At 34.2% G+C, this 24,041-nt stretch overlaps 1 protein-coding gene across 1 annotated transcript; it reads left to right on the forward strand.

Annotated features, from left to right (window-relative positions):
• Window positions 1-8,267: 8,267 nt before the first annotated feature.
• Window positions 8,268-9,278, forward strand: RpL40 (ribosomal protein L40). Its single transcript, XM_073966137.1, has 2 exons — window positions 8,268-8,361; window positions 8,683-9,278. Exon 2 carries the CDS (start codon window positions 8,687-8,689, stop codon window positions 9,071-9,073), a length of 387 nt encoding a protein of 128 aa, XP_073822238.1. The 5' UTR covers window positions 8,268-8,361; window positions 8,683-8,686; the 3' UTR covers window positions 9,074-9,278.
• Window positions 9,279-24,041: the final 14,763 nt, after the last annotated feature.

Genomic DNA, 24,041 nt, shown 5'->3' on the forward strand with positions numbered 1-24,041 from the left:
AATCAAAATAATGGGGAAATTGTATATTGAGTTGCCAATCGTATTGGGATGTTAACAGTGGATACTCTTGATGTTCATTCACATTAAAGGAAATCTGATGGCAAGGCACATGAGGGTAGGGCAGGGGCTCAATTCTGTTTCTGTGAAAATGTGAAATGAAAACTTTTATAATGGAAAAACCTGTCAAATGAAAAAAAATATAAAGGAAATATTTTTCATTTCAAATTTTCATAGAAACAGAATTGAGCCCCAGGTTCGTTAAAATTTATGAAAAATATGGTCTGGGTTAAGGCACATTAATATAATTTACAAAAAAAAAAAAAAAAATTAAAAATACAGCTTATTGTCACTAGCTGTATTTTTAATTTTTTTATTATTATTTTTTTTTTTTTTTTTTTTTTTGTAAATTTTGTTTTCAAAATGTAATAGGGTTTTCTCATGAAATTTGAAACTTCGAAACGTGTAATGACAATGACCTACGACAGTTCTGTATGCTTTATATTTACATTTTGATTCAAATTTGTTCTATTTTAGAGGGTTTTCAAAATGTATTTATGTTTTTCCTGTAGTGGGATTATGTAACTCATTTTTGCCGTTACCGACAAATATCGGTGAAATTAAATCGCAAAATTATGACTAAAAACATAAAGAAAAGTTGGCATCACTGTTTGTGTCGGTAGAGGCTAGCGACTACTTTTTATTCATCGTTAACTTACCGAAAATTTTCGTTAATTATCGAAATTGTAAGCATTTTAATTTTACCGACAATTATCGATAACAGCAAAAATGAGTTACAGAATCCCACTACTGAGAAATTTTTAGAACGACCCCATTATTCAATATTTTCGTTGACGTTAAATTTTCAATAACAAAAATTTTGTTTTTATAAACTTGTTGTTGTAATTCATGCATTTACCTTATAAATTTGTCTAGGCCTGGGTGTAAAGGCCGCGGCACATGCGGTCCGTTGTGCGTCGCGTCACGCGTTAAAAACAACAACCATATGAAAAATGTGTAAGTGATGCCATGTTTGTTCTTGAAGTTTTCATGTGGTTGTTGTAACGCGACGCTCAACGGACCGTATGCGCCGCGGACTTAATTCTTAAGGCGAAAACATTTCTACGAATTTGTTATAAAATAAAGAAATAAAAACTTAAGTTGTTAACATTGTTGCGGTAATTCACGAGACGGACATTTTTAATGGAGTGGAGTCATGGCACAATAAGAAGGTACAGCGCCAAAAACAGCTGATTTTCAGACTAGTTGTCAAAATGCATTATTGTGAATAAAATCTCATACAAAATGTAAACAAGCAATTCACAGCACTGCATTATTGTGATCAAATTTGACGTTTGGTATGATTTGATGTAACACCTTTTTATTCCACCATGAGTGGAGTCCAGTTGAAGTCCATGTGGAAAGCCATGGTAGAACAAGAAAAGGTAGCAGCAATACCCAGCTGACTGAACTGGGCTGTAATTTTAGTGTCAAATTCCATACGACATTTTTTATATTTATTTCTACGTTCGAAGTATATTAGAGATATATATTTTTTAAAGAAAAAATATATTCATCAGAAGAAAAAAAAATATTTCCCATAAAGACTTCTTCATATCAATGACATGTGACCTCCTTCAGGAGCGACGTGCCGCACACTAAAACACCACTTATAGAGGCGGTACAACATTTGCTTACATGGTGTGGTATTTTGATAAGTTTGAAAAAAACAAAGCCCTAATAAACATGTGTTTTTTATTTCAAAAACAAAAAATTTTCACCGACCTCAAGCATACATATTTGCAAGAAATATACTTTCTGCGAGAAATAATGCACTTAGTGGAATGATATGGAAACATTTAAATTGAAAATCTAATGAGTTTTCATTCATGTTTTCCAAAATATTCAATCAAATGTGAAAAATATTAGATTTTTAAATTCCAATAATTTATAGACATTTATAGACATCTTTGACACTACCCAGCAAAAAGTTTGCATCCGCGCATGCAGTTAAATCACTAGAACAATTGCCGCTGGAGTACATCTTTTCCTATGAATTTTACAAGAGAGCGCGCAGCTAGGATGCACTCCATTTTGCTTCCACGGCACACAGCTAGGATGCACTCCATTTTCGATCCAAATCACAGCCTTTGATGTAGTGTTTTGGATTGAATTTAAATGCAGTATAAAGATGTTATAAAATGCAAGCCATTGCAAATATCCCAAAATAAATAAAATACATTGCTTATTCGTGTAAAACAAGAATATTAACTTTATTACATTAACACAAATTATAAAAATTCTCCATTAATACTATGTTTACATTTACGAAATCCACTCGATTTCATCTGTCAATTCCTTTGTGTATACGTCAAATGAAAACTCATCTGAAATCGATTGGATTTCATTTGACGTTTGAGCAATGGAATTGACAGTTGAAATCAAGTGGATTTCGTAAATGTAAACATAGTATAAATTTGATCGTTACTAAGTTTACTTCCTCTACTCTGCTTTTTATGACATCGAAATTTATATTATAGCACGGTTACACTACAGCTTTTTGCCGGGTTAACCCACTTCATGAGGATTTATTGCTTAATCTGGTCAAATCTGACCAGATTTGCCATACAAAAATTAAATCCTCTCACGACTGGGTTTATTTTAAATCCGGCACAAATCCACCAAAAATACAGTGTTGTATTCGGTATTTGTGCAAAAATATCCAACTCTTCTCAAAAAGTACCAAAAGTTGCAACTGTTTTTGCAACAGAGTTAGTCGTGTTTTACACGTTTACGATTGGTCACATGAGATTTTATGGAGTTAATAAATCTAAAGTTATTTGAAAATTATAAAATTATTTATTTTTTACATTAGACACTTTTTTTAGCAAAAAGTACGCTTGATACCATGATACAAAAATGTATCCCTGTGTGTAAAATATGCCAATATGAGCATACGAGAAATTGTAAAAGTGTAAAACACGACTTTATTAGTTATTTTGTATGTATACGTAAACAAACATCAGCTGACAGCTTATACCCTCGAAAAGATAAGTGTAACCAGCAAAGATTAACCCACTGGATCTATTAAACCCAGTGGGTTAACCTTCAATAGTGTAACCGGGGTATTAGTTTGTATTTCTTTATTTTTTATAAAACAAATTTTTAGAATTTTTACACTCTTTCTTGTGTTCAGAAAAAAAGACTGCGACTGTAGGGATCAAAAAATTGGCTTGCTTGGCTAGGGGTCTTTAAGCGAGTGCTTCCAAATGTATCGAGCGCAGTGCATTTTCATAACTCCGTGTGGACTGCATCGACAGATGTATTAAAATCATAACTCTGCATTGCAGTATTTCCAAACTTTTTTGCTGGGTACTATTAAAGTCGATCTAGAGACGCATAGTTTCATGCAATTTTTTCAATGAAATCACTCTAGTGTGGACCGGGACTATGTAACTCGATCTAGGGACACATAATTTCATGAAGTTTTTTTAATGAAATCACTCTAGTGTGGACAGAGACTAGGTGATGACTTCAAACTCTGCTTTATTGATTTTTGTCATTGACAACTAGAGTTGTGCCAATTGAACTATATTGAACGACCTAGTTCACTATCTAGTTCAATGGACACCAAGCGTTTGTATCATGGCAGAACTACCAGGTAGTGGTATCACACCAGTAGTGGGATTCTGTAACTCATTTTTGCTGTTACCGACAAAAATCGGTAAAATTAAATCGCAAAATCATGACTAAAAACATAAAGAAAAGTTGGCATCACTGTTTGTGTCGGTAGAGGCTATAGAGTAGAGCTGGCAAACCATCGATATTCCCAACATTAGATATTTTCGATATAATGTTTTAAAATATCGATTGCTATCGATATTATCGTTAAGTTGTCACCGCCATTAATTTGGAGATGAAAATGGCGGAAATGTCAATGATTTTCTTGAAAAGCAGCATAATTTCTATTTATTTCAATGGATTTCAGGTTAGGAATTTTTATTCCGATAATATCGATAGGCAAAACTATCTATCGATATTGAATTTTTAAATAATAATCGATATTATCGATAGTGACATCGATTTTTTGCCAGCTCTACTATAGAGCTGGCAAACCATCGATATTCCCAACATTATGCCTTGTTCATACTAAAGCTAATTCGCTCTCTATTCGTTGTTCGACCCCAAATTACGATATAATTACTTAATTTCCTATACAAAATTTGGAGAACGAACAAAGATTTTTGAACATTGTTCAAATTAAATTACCCTCAGAATGACGATAAAATATCTCTAGCAAATGAGAGAATTTATCGAAATAAATTAATTATGACAGAAAAAATACAAAATTTAAAAATTTATTAAAAACCCAAAAATTTTTAGAAAAACTGCAAAATATGAATGAAAAGTAAACGGTTTAACGACTAGTATACATTCAAATCATAGCAAATTTTGTCTTCTCTTTCACTGCAGTTGCATTTCTTGTCCATCGTTTCAAATTCGCGTACAAACTTAGAAACAAAAATCAAATGCCTGCCGGAAAGTCTGTATACCAAAAAGTTATTTTGGCAGGTCTCTCTCTCGTTAATTTTTAAAATAGAAAAATTTGAAAATATACTGAAAACACCAAAATTGTGAGAAAAAATAGGAAACATGAATGAAAATAATATAATTTATTATTAAATAGATATCTGAAAGAAGGACAAATATTTTTTCAGTTCATATCAATTAGCTTTACTCGTATTTTGGCTGAAACTTTCTTTAAAATCAGTAAACAAAAACTGTGAAAATATGAATCATGTTGCTATGAAATGTGTACCATGTCGTATGAACGGGTTAATTCGTGTACGTAATTATGAGAACGAACGACGTGATTCAAATGCTGGTATGAACATGGCATTAGATATTTTCGATATAATAGTTAAAAAAATCGATTGCTATCGATATTATCGTTAATGTGCCACCACCATTTATTTGGAAATGAAAATGGCGGATCATGACTAAAAACATAAAGAAAAGTTGGCATCACTGTTTGTGTCGGTAGAGGCTATAGAGCTGGCAAACCATCGATATTCCCAACATTATGCCTTGTTCATACTAAAGCTAATTCGCTCTCTATTCGTTGTTCGACCCCAAATTACGATATAATTACTTAATTTCCCATACAAAATTTGGAGAACGAACAAAGATTTTTGAACATTGTTCAAATTAAATTACCCTCAGAATGACGATAAAATATGTCCCATCTCTAGCAAATGAGAGAATTTATCGAAATAAATTAATTATGACAGAAAAAATACAAAATTTAAAAATTTATTAAAAACCCAAAAATTTTTAGAAAAACTGCAAAATATGAATGAAAAGTAAACGGTTTAACGACTAGTATACATTCAAATCATAGCAAATTTTGTCTTCTCTTTCACTGCAGTTGCATTTCTTGTCCATCGTTTCAAATTCGCGTACAAACTTAGAAACAAAAATCAAATGCCTGCCGGAAAGTCTGTATACCAAAAAGTTATTTTGGCAGGTCTCTCTCTCGTTAATTTTTAAAATAGAAAAATTTGAAAATATACTGAAAACACCAAAATTGTGAGAAAAAATAGGAAACATGAATGAAAATAATATAATTTATTATTAAATAGATATCTGAAAGAAGGACAAATATTTTTTCAGTTCATATCAATTAGCTTTACTCGTATTTTGGCTGAAACTTTCTTTAAAATCAGTAAACAAAAACTGTGAAAATATGAATCATGTTGCTATGAAATGTTTACCATGTCGTATGAACGGGTTAATTCGTGTACGTAATTATGAGAACGAACGACGTGATTCAAATGCTGGTATGAACATGGCATTAGATATTTTCGATATAATAGTTAAAAAAATCGATTGCTATCGATATTATCGTTAATGTGCCACCACCATTTATTTGGAAATGAAAATGGCGGAAATGTCTACACTTTTGTTGACATTTTGCACAAATAGTTCACAGTAATCAAAAAGGAGAAAAAACAATTACTTTCATGGTTTAATAAGAAAGGTTAGCCAAAGCTTTATGTCAATTTAAATTTTTTCATTTGAGTATGCCTAAAACTTCAAAACAATATAAACAAACTGTGTATGTGTGTGTGGTGTTTGAATAATATGCCAAACAATTTTAAAAACAATCGAATTCAATGATTTTTAAAATTGTTTTTAGACCATTGGTGTGGAAGTAATTGGTGAGATTTGCATTGAAACAATCAGCTTATCATATTCACAACTCGATTATGTGGAGAAAACTTAACTCTTCATTCATTTTTCGCGTTTTTTATAAAATGCTCAAAAAATGCATTGTAAACAAACCCACTTGTTGCTTTTATTTTGAAGTTTTAGGAATTCAAGAAAAACAAGGGTTCTATAGATTTTCTTCATTTAAATCTACCTCTTTACTTATACCATGATTACTTTTATTTAATAAAAATACATTTTACTTTTTCGAAAAATTTGTACGTGTGACTACCAACTTACTTTCTTACATCCACAAACACGAAAAGCCGCAAATTTCTATTAATTTCAATGAATTTTAGGTTAGGAGTTTTTAATCCGATAATATCGATAGACAAAACTATCTATTGATATTGTATTTTTAAAAAATAATCGATATTATCGATAGTGCTATTGATTTTTTGCCAACTCTAAGAGGCTAGCGACTACTTTTTATTCATCGTTAACTTACCGAACATTTTTGTTAATTATCGAAGGTAGAAGTGACAATCAGCTGTATTTTTACTTTTTTTTGTAAATTTGGTTTTCAAAATGTAATAGGGTCTACTCGTGAAATTTGCTACCATAAAATACTTCTTTTCATCATAAACGTGTGATAAAAATTACCTACGAGAGTTCTGAATGCGTTATATTTACATTTTGATTCAAATTTGTTCTATTTTAGATGATTTTCAAAATGTATTTATATTTTTCCTGAAAAAAATTTTGGAACGACCCTATTATTCAATATTTATCTTTGACAATTAATTTTCAGTAACAACAATGTTGTTTTTGTAAATTTGTTAGTTGTTGTAATTCATGCGTATACCTTATATTAATTTGCCTTAAGTACTTGCAAGTACTCAGCAAGTTCTCAGTAAGTCCCAATGTCCCAATTTACATTGGGCGAGTTTACTTGCGGCAATTGTCATATTGTAGGAGAGAGAGGTGAGGCATATGGTAACCCTTTGCCTCTCAGCACCCTCTCTCACCTACAAACTGACAATAGCCGCAAGTAAACTCGTCTAATGTAAATTGGGACTAACCTCTCTCCACTAATTTTACTCTCTCGAAGTTAAAAATTTGCAGATTGTTATCGAACAGCAATTTGCCAACACTTGCAAGAAGTCAGCTGATTTGATAAACAAGAAGATGTTGGCGGAAAAGATTAAATAAAACAAATAATAAAATAAAAAAAATAGTCACCACAAACTACAAAATAATTTATTTTACTTCCATTATCGTTTTCCTAAATTTATTTAATATTTTTTCCATTTTTTATTTCTATTTATTTTAATAACCAAACGCTTGTTTATGTTTTTGCCAAGAAATCCGCCACAAAGCATTCGAATTTAAATCAGCTGATCAAACTTGCAAATTCTTACAAGAAAAAATTTCCTTGCAAAAACTTGTAAACAAAACTCTCCAAAATTCTCTCACAATTGTCTCCAAATTTGCTCTCTTTTACTTGACAAGTTTGTTATCGAATAGCATTTTGTAAAAGTTTGTGCAAATTTGTACAAACTTTTGGTTTATCGTACAGACCTATTGTTATTTGTTAAATTTAATTTGGTAGAACATTCAATGCTACCTGCAAGAATTTACTTTATTTTAGGTTTTTTGGGGTATTAACCCCGGTTACACTTAACTGGATTAACCCAGAGGGTTTGGATTTCAAATGCCAATTCCATAGCGCAAACTTCAAATAAATCCTCTCGAAGTGTTTTAAACCGGCAAAAAAACTGTAGTGTAACCGTACTATAATATAATTGCTCTGTTCCAGTTTTACCACTTTTTACTTCAAAAGTTTTCCTTTACTTGATGTAAACACGCAACTAATATGAGTGCAGTTTACTACTTTTGCCACTTTTACCATTTTTAAAAGTAGAGGAATAGACAAATTATAGTTAATGATTTTCTAATTTTAATAAATTCCAACAATTTCCCTTTGTTGTATTTAATAACATTGTTTTACTGTTATGGAAATTATAGTTGGCAAATCAGAAAAAATATCCCACTTTTACCAAAAATGACAGCAGACACGCCGCCATATTGGAAATTTCCCTTTTTATTTTCCTTTTTAACTTTTGATTAGCATTTGACTGCACGTTTCTAAAGGTAAGAAAAATATATTTTTAATAAATTGTGAAATTACAAAATTTATTGATGCAAAAAACATTCCACAACAATAAAATAAGAATTTGTAAGTGTGTGAAATAAAATAAAGTAAATATTGTGATAATTGATTGAGAAATGACAAATACACACTGTGAAAACAACCAACATAACCTAAAAGGCAAAATCCCAACAAGCCAAGTGTGAATGGAACACGTCGCATTTTAGTGGAATGTTTTATGAAATTCAATAAATCTAAAAACAAATGAATGTTTATGTGTGAAATGTATCACAACTAACTTGTGTTTCTTATTGTATTTGCAGAAAAATGCAGATCTTCGTCAAGACCCTCACCGGTAAGACCATCACTTTGGAGGTCGAGCCTTCCGACACTATTGAAAATGTCAAGGCTAAGATCCAAGACAAAGAAGGTATCCCCCCAGATCAACAACGTTTGATCTTCGCTGGTAAACAATTGGAAGATGGTCGCACCTTGTCCGACTACAACATCCAAAAGGAATCTACCTTGCATTTGGTACTCCGTCTTCGTGGTGGTATCATTGAACCTTCATTGCGTATCTTGGCTCAAAAATACAACTGCGATAAGATGATCTGCCGTAAGTGCTATGCTCGTCTCCACCCTCGTGCTACCAACTGCCGCAAGAAGAAGTGTGGTCACACCAACAACTTGCGTCCCAAGAAGAAGTTGAAGTAGATTAATAATCAACGGACAGTGTGTGTGGACGACCAATGTGTTATGTGTTGGTATCTCGCACCGTTTCAAATGCTCTGGGAGCAGCTAACATCCAGTCTCCCTTTTTTCTTTTTTTCTATGTATAAATTTTAAGTTAGTGCTTTAGAATTGATAATTAATTCTTTGTACTCGACCTACAAATAAAAAAAACTATTGTAAAAAATAACATCTATAAATTTTATACATGGAAATATGTTTGTCTTTGATTTTTTATTGTGATGTTTGAACATACATTTGATAAGTTGTGTATTTTTTCATAAGGGTAAACAATTAGGGTTTAACAAAGAAATACTGTTTAGAAAGCCTGCAGATATAGCCATCTATGCCGATATATGCTAATATCTACATAAAATTAATTGAGGTAATAGTATAAGTCAAAATTATTTGGAGAGAAGCTTTAATGGCTCCAAAAAGTTCATTACTCATAGTTCTTGTTCCGCTAATCAACTTTTTCCTATTTAAATATTTATTTTTATTTATTTATTTATTTATTTAACGTTATAGTAACAAAGCACATTTTGCCATCTAGTTACACAAAACAACAGAAATTATATAAGTGAAATATATGAAATATGAAAATATTTAAGTGAAGCCTAACTTTGCCTGTCGTCCGTGATAGGATGGAGGATATAGTAACTTTGTCATTTTTGTTTCCGTGCATACATATATTCCTGACCAGCCTAATTCTAAATCGATATCAAGATAGAGCTCGCAAAATATTCGGGTATGTTCTGAGACACACTTCACCTCTCACTTCACGCCTCAAGCATTTTGTTCACCCCATTAACGCTGATTTCCCTAGTATTTTATGGATGGACTAGGGCTTTCTCTTCTTTTTAAACACCCTAGTGAATCTTAGATCCAAGAAATTCGCAAAAAAAATTGAGTAAATGGGGTAATCAAAATGGTTGAGGAGTGAAGTGAGAGGTGATGCGTGTCCTCAGAACATACCGGATTTATTTTGTACTTGGCACAGAAGTTTATCGGGTATGTTCTGAAACACACTTCACCTCTCACTCCTTATTTACTCCTATTTTTTGCTTCTTTCTTGGGGCTAAGATTCATTAGTGTATTTAAAAAGAAGAGTACACCCTAGTCCATCCATAAAATACTCGAAAAATAGGCGTAAATTGGGTGAACAAAATGCTTGAGGCGTGAAGTGAGATGTGAAGTGTGTCTCAGAACATACCCGTATCGGGGTATAAAACATCCCTTCAGAGAATTTTCAGTGTTCATGTTCTGATATAGCCCCCATAGAAAGTTTTGATCTGATTTTCGGAATTTTTTAGTTATTAGGCAGATTATTCGACCAAAGTAGCTGACATTTTGGTATTTAGTAGGGGGCATACATATTTATAGGGGTATAAAAAATCCCCGCAGAGACTTGTGGATACAAGTCCACCTTTAGAAGAGGTTCCACCCGGTATACAGTGGTTTTTAGGTCCTAGTCACATCCAAGCGAAATGGGGTGCGAAACATACCTACAGATTACTGTCGGTATATGTTCAGTTTTTGAAATAGCCCCCATAGACTGGGTTAATTCAGAGTACTGACGACTCGAAAATTGTGCGGAAACAACAGCTTCCACACAATCGAGGGACCTGTGGATTCTCTACCCAATACTCTTCTGTGTTGCTATGAGGATTCCTGTCCAATCACTTATCCTGGGAAGGAATTTTAACTGGTTTGGTGGAAAAATTAACGAGTAAGGTGAACATCGGTACGGAAAGCTAAACTTAGGTCTAGGGTAAGTTTTAATGAGTCTATGGATGGAGTTTATGAAGCAAGATACTATCTATGGATCCAAATCCATTGGTTGTATAAAGCAGAGCGACGCTTCCTGAACTAGAGACTCTCGACCTGCTTCAGGTGTTCACTTTGCCGGTTGTGCGGATTCTGATGGTGCAGGATGAACAGCTGACAGACATATTAGCTAGCTTCTCAAGACTTCAATGGGTGAATAACAACTTTCAGTCTTACAAAACTCAATCGGACCGGATTTTATAATTCCGACAATACTTCAGAATGTGGCAGAGTATGTACTAACAATCCTGGTGGACATTTTTAAGACCTGTCTGTGTTTCTCGTACACTTCGACCAATTAAATATTAAGGTGATGGCTTACGCTGACCTAATGCGAAGAGCTCTTGTACAACTGGCAATCAAGAGAAATCGGAACTTGTACTATATATCATGCAAAGCAAAATTCCCGATTTCCAGCCTCCAGTTTTGGACCGTAGGACCGGTGGCTATATACATATGTCGATAGTTCAGCGACTCCCACAAGTCCGGACCATAAATACTCGAGCCATACCTGATTGCAGGAAATCTCTGTATGATATGCGCAATATGTGGCTTCTAGGTCATAGTAATATAATTGACTTAGCATATGAACTATCTCGAGGCGATTCTAAGTCTATCGACCTACCAGTTGATGATTCGTTCGGACCACCTAGCACATCGGCAAACTTCGTGAGATCTAACTTGAGAGAGAGCTTCGTAGGTGGCTCTTGGAAGCTGGATACTTCCAAAGTAATCCGGTCTGTGGTCTCTAGTCGTAGAACGACCTCCAACCTATTACTCGATAACTTAGAGATGAAAGTCAGTGTGGAACTTATCACAGTATACCGTAGTGAGATCTTTAACGTCAAAATGGAATGAAAGTGGCATTGATTACTGTAGACTATATGAAGATGCAGAGGACGTCGAAATTCTACTCTGTAGATGCCCCTTGTTGCAAACAAGAAGACACTGACTAATAGGTAAATATGGATAGACCCTATCAAAAGTAGATATCACAATCGTTATTAATATTGGCAAACACTTTTCATCGCTTGAAAAAGCGTTGTAACTACTAAATTTACTTCCTTCTATCTATTTCTAGCAAAAACCATGGATCAACAACACGCAAGTTCTCTGGAGCATTATTTCCTCCTTCATCAAGCAATAAGACTTAAAAGTCTTCAACATATCCAGGATGAACACAATGGGCCAACGGTTTCCTTAGATGGCTTCGAATACTTAAGTCTAAACCTATTGTTGCCACAAACCTATTGCATGATCCACTTGGCATTTACATCCATGGAATTTGGAATGCAGAGCTTCCTTTTACTTCTACTACAGCTCAAGTAAATACCAGTAAATATGTATGTATAATTCTACAAATTGGAAATCATTTTCTATATGCTTATATGACCAAGGGCTTTTATTAATATACTGACCAAGGCTTTAATCCACAAAAGGAATTTTGCACCGCCCAAAACCTTAATTCACAATGTTGTAATAAGCAGTTTGAGAAGCAAATTATACTATGTATATCATATCTTTAACAATTTTCTTTATTGCGTATTTCTTTGTCATTTTGTTGAAAGACATATCGACGTGGACACGAAGTCGCGGTTCCTGCTGTAGGATAAAAGTAGGCTAGAAAGTGTTCATGAGATGATGTCAATCGGTTGATAAGTTAGTCCCTCACAGAATGATGTGCTTCGACAGCCACTACCAGCAAAGGTGGCACGATTCGCTCTGATTTTATCACAGTCATTATCGAATAATGGTCATTTCCATATTTTCCAACTATTTTCGTTTTGTGTTTCCTTTGTTTTGCTCATGTTGCTTCATTCTCTGTTGTTGTTCTGGCGAACTACTGGCATTCGATTGTTGATTTTGTAGCTCTTTTTCATAGATTTTTTGTTTAACCATGGCAATTGTGTCGGAAGGCTCTACATCCAATGTAATTGTCCTTCCATCAATCGTTTTTACAAATATTTGCATGTTTTTAATATACTCTTCACACGTTTTAATAACAAAATAAATATTTTTCCTGTCCTAAAGGGAAATATCGATTACTTGCCCATTGGTTACTTGGTTCACTGTTTCGATAATTTCCGTTGGCCCATCGTACAGTAGCTGTGTTCAAATACTTTTTGGAACAAATTTCCTTTAGCGTCAACTGGCGGAAAAATTCGAAATTTAAGCCTTTGAAATGTCAAAATGCATAAACACAGGCGAAAAAATTGCGGCTTAATGCTTGGCTTACCTTACGAAATCCACTCGATTTCAACTGTCAATTCCTTTGCGTATACGTCAAATGAAAACTCGTCTGAAATGGACTGGATTTCATTTGAAGTTGAAGCAAAGGAATTGACAGTTGAAATCTAGTGGATTTCGTAAATGTAAAATTATTATAACTCGAGTTTAGTTAAAACTCTCCGACTCTTTTAATTTTTTTTCTAGAGGTAGATATTGTTCCACTGATCACGGGAATGGATAATTTTCTTGGGGGACGGACCCAGTTACACGGTTATTGGACCCGAAAGTCTGGGTACAAAACCTGGGTTAGACCCGGATCTACTGAACCGATAACTAAAAATTGTTTTCATTGGAAAGCTTGTGGAAATAACTATCCAACAAGTGGTCATATGATGGGGTAATTTTCAGGTGTTCAGGTGATGTAGTCCAAAAACTGATTTTGAACCCGGATTTTTCCATAAAAACCTCGAAAATAGCCCATTATTGATCATTTAATGGAAGCACGCACTTTAACCTTTCCAAAATGGTGATATATGTTGTAATACCTTCTCCGGGTCCAGAGATATGACCCTTAGAATCTTGACAACCCGCTTTATCTAAATGGCTATTTAGAGAAAAAAATTATAAGTTAAAAGAACATTTTGTTCCCGTTCCCGAGAGTTGCACCTGTCCATAGGAGAAAGTCTGGAATCCCCGGCCGAAGGCCCCCATTTTAGAGAATAATTTATGATTTAAAAGAAAATTTTGTTCCCGCTCCATAGATTTGCACCTGTCCATAGTCAATGGTCAGACTAGGAAGGTTTCTTGAAACCAATTTCGTTAAAGTTTCTTTTCAAGTTTCGTTAGTCCCGGGCCACACTAGAGTAATTTCACTGAGACTTTGACATAAAATTATGCGTTTCTAGATTAAGTTCCATAGTACCGGTCCACACTAGCGTGAATTTCATTAAAAAATTTCATAAAATTAGGTGTTCTTAAATCGAATTCCCCACTACCTCAATTTTATGATTTTACTCTACCATGGGGTCGATCTAGAGACGCATAATTTCATGGAATTTTTTCAATGAAATCACTCTAGTGTGGACCGGGACATAGCAGTGTAAAATCATAAAATTGCTGTAGTGGGGAATTAGATCTAAAAACGCATAATTTCATTAAATTTTTTAATGAAATTCACTCTTGTGTGGACCGGGACTTATAGTACGGTTACACTAGAGTTTTTTGCCGGGTTAACCCACTTCGAGAGGATTTATTTGCGCTATGGAATTGACAGTTGAATTCCAAATCCACTGGGTTAATCCGGTTAAGTGTAACCGGGGTATTATACTATGTTTACATTTACGAAATCCACTCGATTTCAACTGTCAATTCCATTGCTCAAACGTCAAATGAAATCCGATCGATTTCACATGAGTTTTCATTTGACGTATACACAAAGGAATTGACAGATGAAATCGAGTGGATTTCGTAAATGTAAACATAGTATTAGTGTCCACACAAGTTAACGTGAAATTTAAGATTTTTGCATGTCCTCTTCATTTTACCATTCGCATTTGTTGTGTTTGTCATACTAATAAAAACAAAACAAACATAAATAAACTAAAAAACAACACAAGATAATTGATATTAATAATTAAATTAATATTAATAGTTAAGCTGAAAACACATGCAACGTTTGAGTAAAGTTTTGCGTTGACAAAAAACAACAACAACATGGCGACGCCGACACCAAAATCCAGCGTTGATGTGTTTGCCGGCATATACGTATTTCAAATGAATTTGAATCGTCATCATGCCCAACAGTGTAAAAACGACACAAAACTTTACCCAATCGTTGTATGTGTTTTCAACTTTAAATGTTCACTATTTCATTAATTAAATGTTTTTATTAAATCTTTTTATGCTTGTTTTGTTGTTAACGCTTGCTTGAGAAAATAAAAGAAAATGGAAGAAAAAATTTTGCAACGAATAACAAGAAGAGGCAGCACAACAAACACAGAAAACCATGTACATGGGTTTCACTACTTCATACTTGACGTCTCCATGTTGAAATCGTGCTAGTCTTACCATCGACATAGGAGAAAGGCGCAAATCCCCGGCCGAAAGACAGCTATTTAGAAAAAAATCATGGTATAAGCAAAGAGGTAGATCTAGATCGATGTCGTGCTTTGATATTGTTAACCCTTTCGGCACCGCTCCAAAACCGAATGTCTAAAAATTATTTTTTCGTGATAGCAATGCTTGTTAGCTCCAAATTAAGGATTTTTGAAGATTTGAAACTTCGGGAGTTATTGGGGAACCAGATATTGGAAGTTGCTTATAAGCAACTTCGGCCCGTTGAGGTAGTATTTCATGGCATTAATAAATTAAAGCAAGTTTATAAGAACATACAAATTGCTTGTTATTTATTCTTTAAGAATCATTTTTGATATAATATTATATATTATATCAATAATACCTTAGTATGATAGGCAAGACAACAATTGTTACTTGTGTTTGAACTAGAGATGGGCGCGTGCCAAACAAATTAGGCACGGACATGCACGAACACGGACCAAAAATTTTATGCACATTCACGCACAAACACGGCGTTTTTCGAGAAGGCACGAACACGCACACTCACGCACGAAATGACAAAAAGGAGAAATCAGTGTAGGTGTACATTTATTTGTTCAAAAATATTCAATGGGGTTTTCTGAGTGAAATCGGACACTTTTTCAATATGAGATTTTGGATTTCCTTAATTTTTGCTGTGGTGATGTTGCTCATCAACAAGACATTACAGTATATTTTCTGATTTTTTTTCGACCAACGGCTCCAGAGATATCGCGCCTTGAAAAAGTGGAATTCTGTAAAAACTATATGCTAAGAAATACTCATAACTTCTCTAATATTGGTCCAATTTGAAAAAATTATTTTTTGTATATTTTGTTGTATTTAATAAGAAATAGAAAACAATTTGGCATAATGGACTTGGATTTCGCGATTTAATATTTAAAATCGATTTTTAACAATGAACCATTCGATTTTCTTGAATTTTTTTGTATAAACTTCTATCAGTTACAGAAATGTTAAATCCTATTTGGTAGTGGGACTCGAATCATTACTAATTTTTCTTAATTTTTTTAAAATTTGTCAATATAATTTTTCTTTTATAACAGTGTGAAACATTTGTTATTTTACCAAAAAAATTAAAAAAATATGTTTTTTAACATTTGTTTTGTTGTTTTATTTAGGAATTTATCTTAAACATCGTAAAAACAGAGTTAGTTTTAGATTTTGAAAGTGGATTGGCAGTTATTGTTCCAGCCGGACAATAAACTAACTAACCTGATGATCAAATAACTACAACTCGGGGATTAAATGACTGAGCATCCGAGCCAAATAATCTACCAAATTTTAAAGGGATTTTTGAAGGAGGATTATTATTTAGATACGAAAGAGGATTTGAATATGAAATATGTAATGTTTAAACATATCGCGGGCAAAAAAAAAACTTCATTCAGTAATACCCACTAATGCTGGCACACCAATTTCTAAACCATTTTTACAATCGCTAAATAAAGATGTTTTTAGGATGTTTACGATAAATTCTTAAATAAAAGAACAACACAAATGTAAATAAATACAACGTATTATATTGACAAATTAAAAAAAGGAAAAATTGTTATTATTCGAATCCCACTACAAAGTAGGACTTAAAATTTTTGTAATTGATCGTAGTTTTATACAAAAAATGTTCAAGAAAATCGAAGGTGTCAATCGTTGTTAAAAATTGATTTTAAATATTAAATCGCGAAAATTGCATCCAAGCCAATTGTGCCAATTTTTTTCTATTTTTTTATTAAATACGTGATAAAACAACAAAACATACTAAAAAAGATTTTTTTTAAATCGGACCAATATTAAAGAAGTTATGAGTATTTCTTTGCATATAGTTTTCACAGAATTCGACCTTTTCACGGCGCAAAATCCATGGAGCCGTTGGTCGAAAAAAATCAGAAAATGTACTGAAATGTTTTGTTGATGATCAGCATCACCGCAGCAAAAAATAAAGGAAATAAAAAGCCTCTTATAAAAAAGGGTCGGATTTCACTCAGAAATCCCCATATATACTTCTAATTTTTCTATTCTTATTTAAAAACATTATTTTGTCCAAGTTAGAACTCAAAAGTCTAGTACGCCTTTCGTTGTGAATATTTCCAGATTTGGAAAAAATCTCCCGCTCGTTGCTGAGCTGACCAAAAATTTCCTGGCTAATTATTTTAAGTATTTTAGATTAGACTGTTTCCAAAAGTTTAAAACATCAGTCTGACTAGATACGGCACTCGATAATATGTATCAATTTCTGTATCAATTGGAGCCTTTTTCATTTTTCGTCTTTTTGCAATTTTGATCCAAACACTCTGAAAATTCGTGTAAATGTGGCATTGTAATTTCCTGGTCATCATTAGAAAACTTTATATTCTCACTTTGTATATCAAGTAACATCACGGTGCTCTTGAAGCAAATTTAAATGTAAAGTGCTTACACCTCGGAAGTTTTTGCGGATTCTGAAACTATAATGTTCATAGATGAAAAAATCAAAAATTAAAAAATCGCCGGAGCGCTTTTAAAATAAATCGCTATTCAAAATGGAATTTTTAAGGGTTGTTTAGGTTTTAACGATTTTGCTTAAAAACCGCAAATCCTATCTAAATCGGACTAAGGCAGATGTTGTAGCTATGCAAATTCTCTACAAGATTGGCCTTTATGGAATTTTCGTACATTTTACCGTTATTGAGATATATAAGTTCAAATTGGGACAATGTATTGACTGTATCGCCTCCTGAAAAGTTTTTTAGACCAATGGGCAAAATTTTTGGAACACTCTTTGAATATTTTATGAAAAAAGAGTATATTACGTTAACCCTTTGGGAAGTTTTTGCGTTTGCTTCTCTCAAGAACAAAACAAATTGCAAACAAGCATCATCTTTTTTCACTCATACTCTGGCCTCTCCATATCAAAACGGCAATAAGTACCAGACTACAAAAACGAAGCAAATAAATTTAGACATTTTTTGGTCGGTTTTATATTCTTGTTCGATTTTCGTGTTTAGTATGGTCTCTTGCACGACTTCTAAAGGGAGACCAAAAATTTAGCACGATCGTGTCACATAGTGCATATCGTGTTTAGTCGTGTCGTGCACAACCGTGTCGAAGAAAAAAACACAATCACGCACGGCCAAAAATGTATTTCGGCACGACACGCAGAAACACGGCGTTTTTCGAGAAGGCACGAACACGCACTACTCACGGCACGACACGCGCCCGCCTCTAGTTTGAACATAGATGAACACCACACTTTGACACAGGTGTTCCTGTCTTGCTAAAACGACGTCGACCTTTTTATCCCATACCACCCAATGACGAATTTGGCAGGTCGTAAGTAACTTTACGGCGCTTGGAACTGGAACATGACGCTCGACTCTCTCTAGATACTTTACAACACGTAGTTCAATGGTGCTATCTTCTAGCAAATTGATCTCTATTTCTTCACCTCTCTCCAAAATTTCGTTCAAACCATTCTACATAAACTCTTCTTCTTCATCTTCGCACTCTTCATCAGAAGACTTGTTTCAGTCGAACTCCAGAATTGCTGGTATATTTGTTTCCAGAGCCGTTTAGGTGGTTTGTTCATATTTTCGATTTCAATGGTTTTCACTATCACCGTGGACCAAAGTTGCTTATAAGCAACTTCAAAAAAGAAAAAAATATTGTAAAGGAACAATGCCACATTTTTTCAAAATTTTATTTTTGTTATATAACTATTGGTCTGTTCCAGAACTGCAAGAATCTACTAATTTTTACTATTTTTTCCGATAACATAAAGGAAAAAATGTTATCGTAGTAAAAAATAGTAGCTTCTTGCAGGTTCTGGAACAAAGCATATACCTGTTAGTAATAACACTGCGTATTTGTTTTTTAAAATTATTATTTATAAATATTTTTTTTTAAACTTTACTTTATGCACTATTTTTTTAGAGCGCTCGATTTGCTAGACTTCATAAGCTCTGTTCCTTTACGTGCAAGAATCTTAAAGTTTTACAACTTTTTACTCGAAAAGCGTTCCTTTACTTCAGACACCACACAATTCATATGAAGCTGTAAACAGATACAACGTTTGGGTAAAGTTTTGTGTCGTTTTGGCCGTTTTTACACTGTTGGGCATGATGCCGAAAAATTCAAATTCATTTGAAATATATGCCGGCAAACAGATAAACGCTGAACTTTGGTATCGTCGTCGCCCTGTTGTTGTTGCTTTTTTCTCGACGCCCAACGCAAAACTTTAATCAAACGTTGTATCTGTTTTCAGCTTGAGAGCTGTTCACAACTTTTGCTACTTTTGCCGGTTTTACCATTTTCAAAAGTAAAGGAACAGACCAATAGTGAATAATGCATAATAAATAGGTCGATCGTCACATAACTGATATTTTTGCTGTTGTTTTTTATTCTCAGAACTTCAATTAACCAAACCAATGCGAGTTTTGATGAGAAAATCCCATCAGTTTCACATTAAACCATGCTAAAAATCGAAGTTGCTTATAAGCAACGTTGGGGTCGAAAGGGTTAAGCTAAAAACAGATACAACGTTTGATTAAAGTTTTGCGTCGGGCGTCGAGAAAAAAACAACAACAACAGGGCGACGACGACACCAAAGTCCAGCGTTTATCTGTTTATCGGCATATATTTCAAATGAATTTGAATTTTTCGGCATCATGCCCAACAGTGTAAAAACGGCCAAAACGACACAAAACTTTACCCAAACGTTGTATGTGTTTGCAGCTTAAAGCTGAAAACAGATACAACGTTTGATTATAGTTTTGTGTCGTTTTGGCCGTTTTTACACTGTTGGGCATGATGCCGAAAAATTCAAATTAATTTGAAATATATGCCGACAAACAGATAAACGCTGGACTTTGGTATCGTCGTCGCCCTGTTGGTGTTGTTTTTTTCTCGACGCCCAACGCAAAACTTTAATCAAACGTTGTATCTGTTTTCAGCTTTAAAGTTACGAAGTTTTTCGGTAATTCACACACACACGACCCGAACGCAACGAAAGAGCACACAAATGTTTTGATTTGTTTTTGTTTTGCAGCATGCGTGCCCAGCAAACCAATCGTACCGACATCTTAACAAAATCGGAACAAAATTCAGACGATACGTCCGATGTCTGATCCGAAATCGTAACGATATCTTAACGAAAGTTGTATGAAGTGGTTGACATAATTTCGGAACGAAATGTCGGAGCGACATCGTATCGATTTCGATCCGATTTCGTAACGAAATCTGAAGAAAATCCTTGGGAAATTCGGAAAGGAAATTTCCTTCCGACATTCGTTCCGAAATCTGAACGAAATCGGTACAAAATTTGAACTATTTCCGCTACGAAAAATCGTTTAGAAATCGGAACGAAATCTGAACGACGTTGCTTCCGAAATTGTTCAGACATGTCGGACATCCGACATTTGGTTTGCTGGGTGCATACAACGTTACTAACACACTGTCAAAAGTTGCAAATATTAGGTGTGTACGATAACCCAATAATTTGTACAAATTCGTACAAATTTTTGCTGAATGCTGTTCGATAACAAAATTATCCAGCAAAAGAGAGCGAGTTTGGAGAGATTTTTGGACAGTTTTGTGACTGAGAACTTGCAAATTTTTGCTGGGAAAATTTGTCCCGCAAAAATTTGCAAGTCGGATCAGCTGACTTTTAAGCTGAAAACAGATACAACGTTTGGGTAAAGTTTTGTGTCGTTTTGGCCGTTTTTACACTGTTGGGCATGATGCCGAAAAATTCAAATTCATTTGAAATATATGCCGGCAAACAGATAAACGCTGGACTTTGGTATCGTCGTCGCCCTGTTGTTGTTGTTTTTTTCTCGACGCCCAACGCAAAACTTTAATCAAACGTTGTATCTGTTTTCAGCTTTAATCACATGTTCAATGTAAACAAATCGAAATGTTAACATTTTCGACCAAGAAAATTTCACGATTGCACATTTTTTGAGATTCTAAAGCGTTGTGGATAGGATTAAAGCATTAAATAACACTGTGCAGCAGCATTTTTGGGGGGTGGAAAATTTCTTTTGGAGATGAAAGCCCTTGATGAGTATACTAAGAACCCAAAAGGAAATTTTCGCCATAGGTCAAGTTTCTGAGATATTGCGCGATGAAGTTTTTGATTTTTTCCCTATAATACTTGGTAAAATAGCTCCATATCTCTGTTTGGCGTTGTTGTAGCTTAATTTTGAGGTGACATGTCTTCAGTCAAATCGATTGGCGAATCTTTTTGTAGAACATTTCATTCTTCTAACTCAAAGCCTTTCATGTCCTTTTCGTCCTTTATTTCTTGAACCGTAGTGAAAGTACCACAAGATGAGATTTTTCAGCATCCAAATATTCTACAAAAATGTTGCTCAGGAGATTTTACGTACGGTTCTCTTTGACAACTAATCGATTTTGTCCCGTTTTCATTGTCCTTTTTGACATTTAATCGGCTTTGGTTCAGAAATAAACTATGTTTTGTTTTTCTGTATATTCGTCATTGGTAATAACCATATGACATACGGCATAACTGTCCTTCCGGGTTCGTAATATTATATTCATCGACTTTCAGCGCCAAAAAGAATTGTTCGCCCCCCAGCCTTTGATCTCCATATTTGCGCGTACTGATATTTTTCCTCAAAAACGGTTTAAGAAAACGGGTTTTTGGTTTTGACGCTGCAACTAGCAAAGTTTCAATCAACGAATTAATATCATTTGATTGACAACTCTATAAGCTTTTTAACGGTATACATATAAGTTTAATCGGTTACTTAAAACCGGTTAAAAAATCGGTTTTAATGTCGGAATATCCGGATCAAAAATTGAGATAACCGGATCTATCCTCCAAGAAAATTTGTTGTTAACGTGTTCATCATTACAAGGGCTATTTGTGCTAAATATTTCAGAAACACCCCAGATGTCTACATAAGCAATAACCAATTGTTATGTCTACATACCAATAAATAACCAATGACGAATATACAGAAAAACAAAACATAGTTTATTTCTGAACCAAAGCCGATTAAATGTCAAAAAGGACAATGAAAACGGGACAAAATAGATTAGTTGTCAAAGAGAACCGTACGTAAAATCTCCTGAGCAACATTTTCGTAGAATATTTGGATGCTGAAAAATCTCATCTTGTGGTACTTTCACTACGGTTCAAGTAATAAAGGACGAAAAGGACATGAAAGGCTTTGAGTTAGAAGAATGAAATGTTCTACAAAAAGATTCGCCAATCGATTTGACTGAAGACATGTCACCTCAAAATTAAGCTACAACAACGCCAAACATAGATATGGAGCTATTTTACCAAGTATTATAGGGAAAAAATCAAAAACTTCATCGCGCGATATCTCAGAAACTTGACCTATGGCGAAAATTTCCTTTTGGGTTCTTAGTATACTCATCAAGGGCTTTCATATTCAAAAGAAATTTTCCACCCCCCAGACTTTGAGTTCCATTTTGTGTCACAGTAGCTCTGTTCGAGAACTAAAAAGTTTTTACAATTTTTACCACTTTTACACATTTTGCGTTCCCGTACACAAAATTTATATGAAAATCGTTTACGACTTTTACAACTTTTACGACTTTTACTACTTTATAAAGTACGGGAACAGGCCAAGTGTAAGTAAAGTGAAATTTTAAAATTTATGTTTTTGTTCCGTTTGGTTTAAAATATCAAAAGAAACAAAAACAAATTTCATACATTTTCGGAAACAGCTGACTTTCTTGCAAGTTTTTGCAAAATGCTGTTCGATAACTTTCTGCAATTTTTCTTGCTTGAGAGAGTAAAATTCACTGAGAGAGGTTGCTGGAACTGACTGAGTAATTATTGCTGGGAAAGTTATCGTACACACCTATTGAGAATTTTGTGTGCCCTCTTCTTGGTCGGCTGTGATCTAGATGAAAACAAATTATAGTACCCTGGGTTCTACTGAATTCCTAAAATGTCAAAATTACTAAACACAAAAGCAACAAGCGGGTTTGATTACAACACATTTTTGAGCATTTTATAAAAAAAACGCGAAAAATGACTTAAGTATCAAGGTTTATCCACCTAATCGGGTAGTGGATATCATTAAATATAAATTCCAATGCAAAACTGAAGAATTTCTTCCACACAAATGTTCCAAAACAATTTAAAAATCATTGAATTCGATTGTTTTTTAAATTGTTTGACATATTATTCAAACAGTACACATACACACAGATTGTGCATATTGTTTTGAAGTTTTAGGGACACTCGAAAGAAAAAATTTAAACTGACAGGTAGCTTTACCTAACCTTTCTAATTAAACCATGAAAAAAATTAAAATTTAAAAGAAAATTTAGTTTAATTTAGAACTTTCCGTAGACACCTATAATGTAAAGAAACGAGCCCTACAGAACCGGTTTGTCAAGATGCTAAGGGCCATATCTCAGGATGCAGAGAAGTTATTGCAACAAGCAAGATCGGGAGTTGTTTAAAAATAATAAGTTCCCAGATGTAAACACCTTCAATTTAAAGTTGGTTCAGTCGCATCGTGCAATTCGACAATTAAGGTTCCGAGAATTCTGAAATTTACAACGGTATAACCAAGTCCAGGTTCCGAACCGAATTGGTATGGGGTATGGTAACTTCCAAATGGGGGAGTTTGCCATTCTCCTACCAGGCGCGTCTTCCCGGGTGGCGGATGGGAAGGGGGTCACTGCAATGTGTGGAGTCGGAGCCGTCCTTGGGCAACCAAAGCCGGATCCGACCCCGCACATCGTGGAGACCCTGGGGGTCTTCGGACCCCTCGAGGACCAAAAATTGGATCGGGGT

The sequence above is a fragment of the Musca autumnalis genome, unplaced genomic scaffold, assembly GCF_047663935.1.
Source record: "Musca autumnalis isolate F117 unplaced genomic scaffold, ASM4766393v1 scaffold_2, whole genome shotgun sequence".
Lineage (NCBI taxonomy): Eukaryota > Metazoa > Arthropoda > Insecta > Diptera > Muscidae > Musca > Musca autumnalis.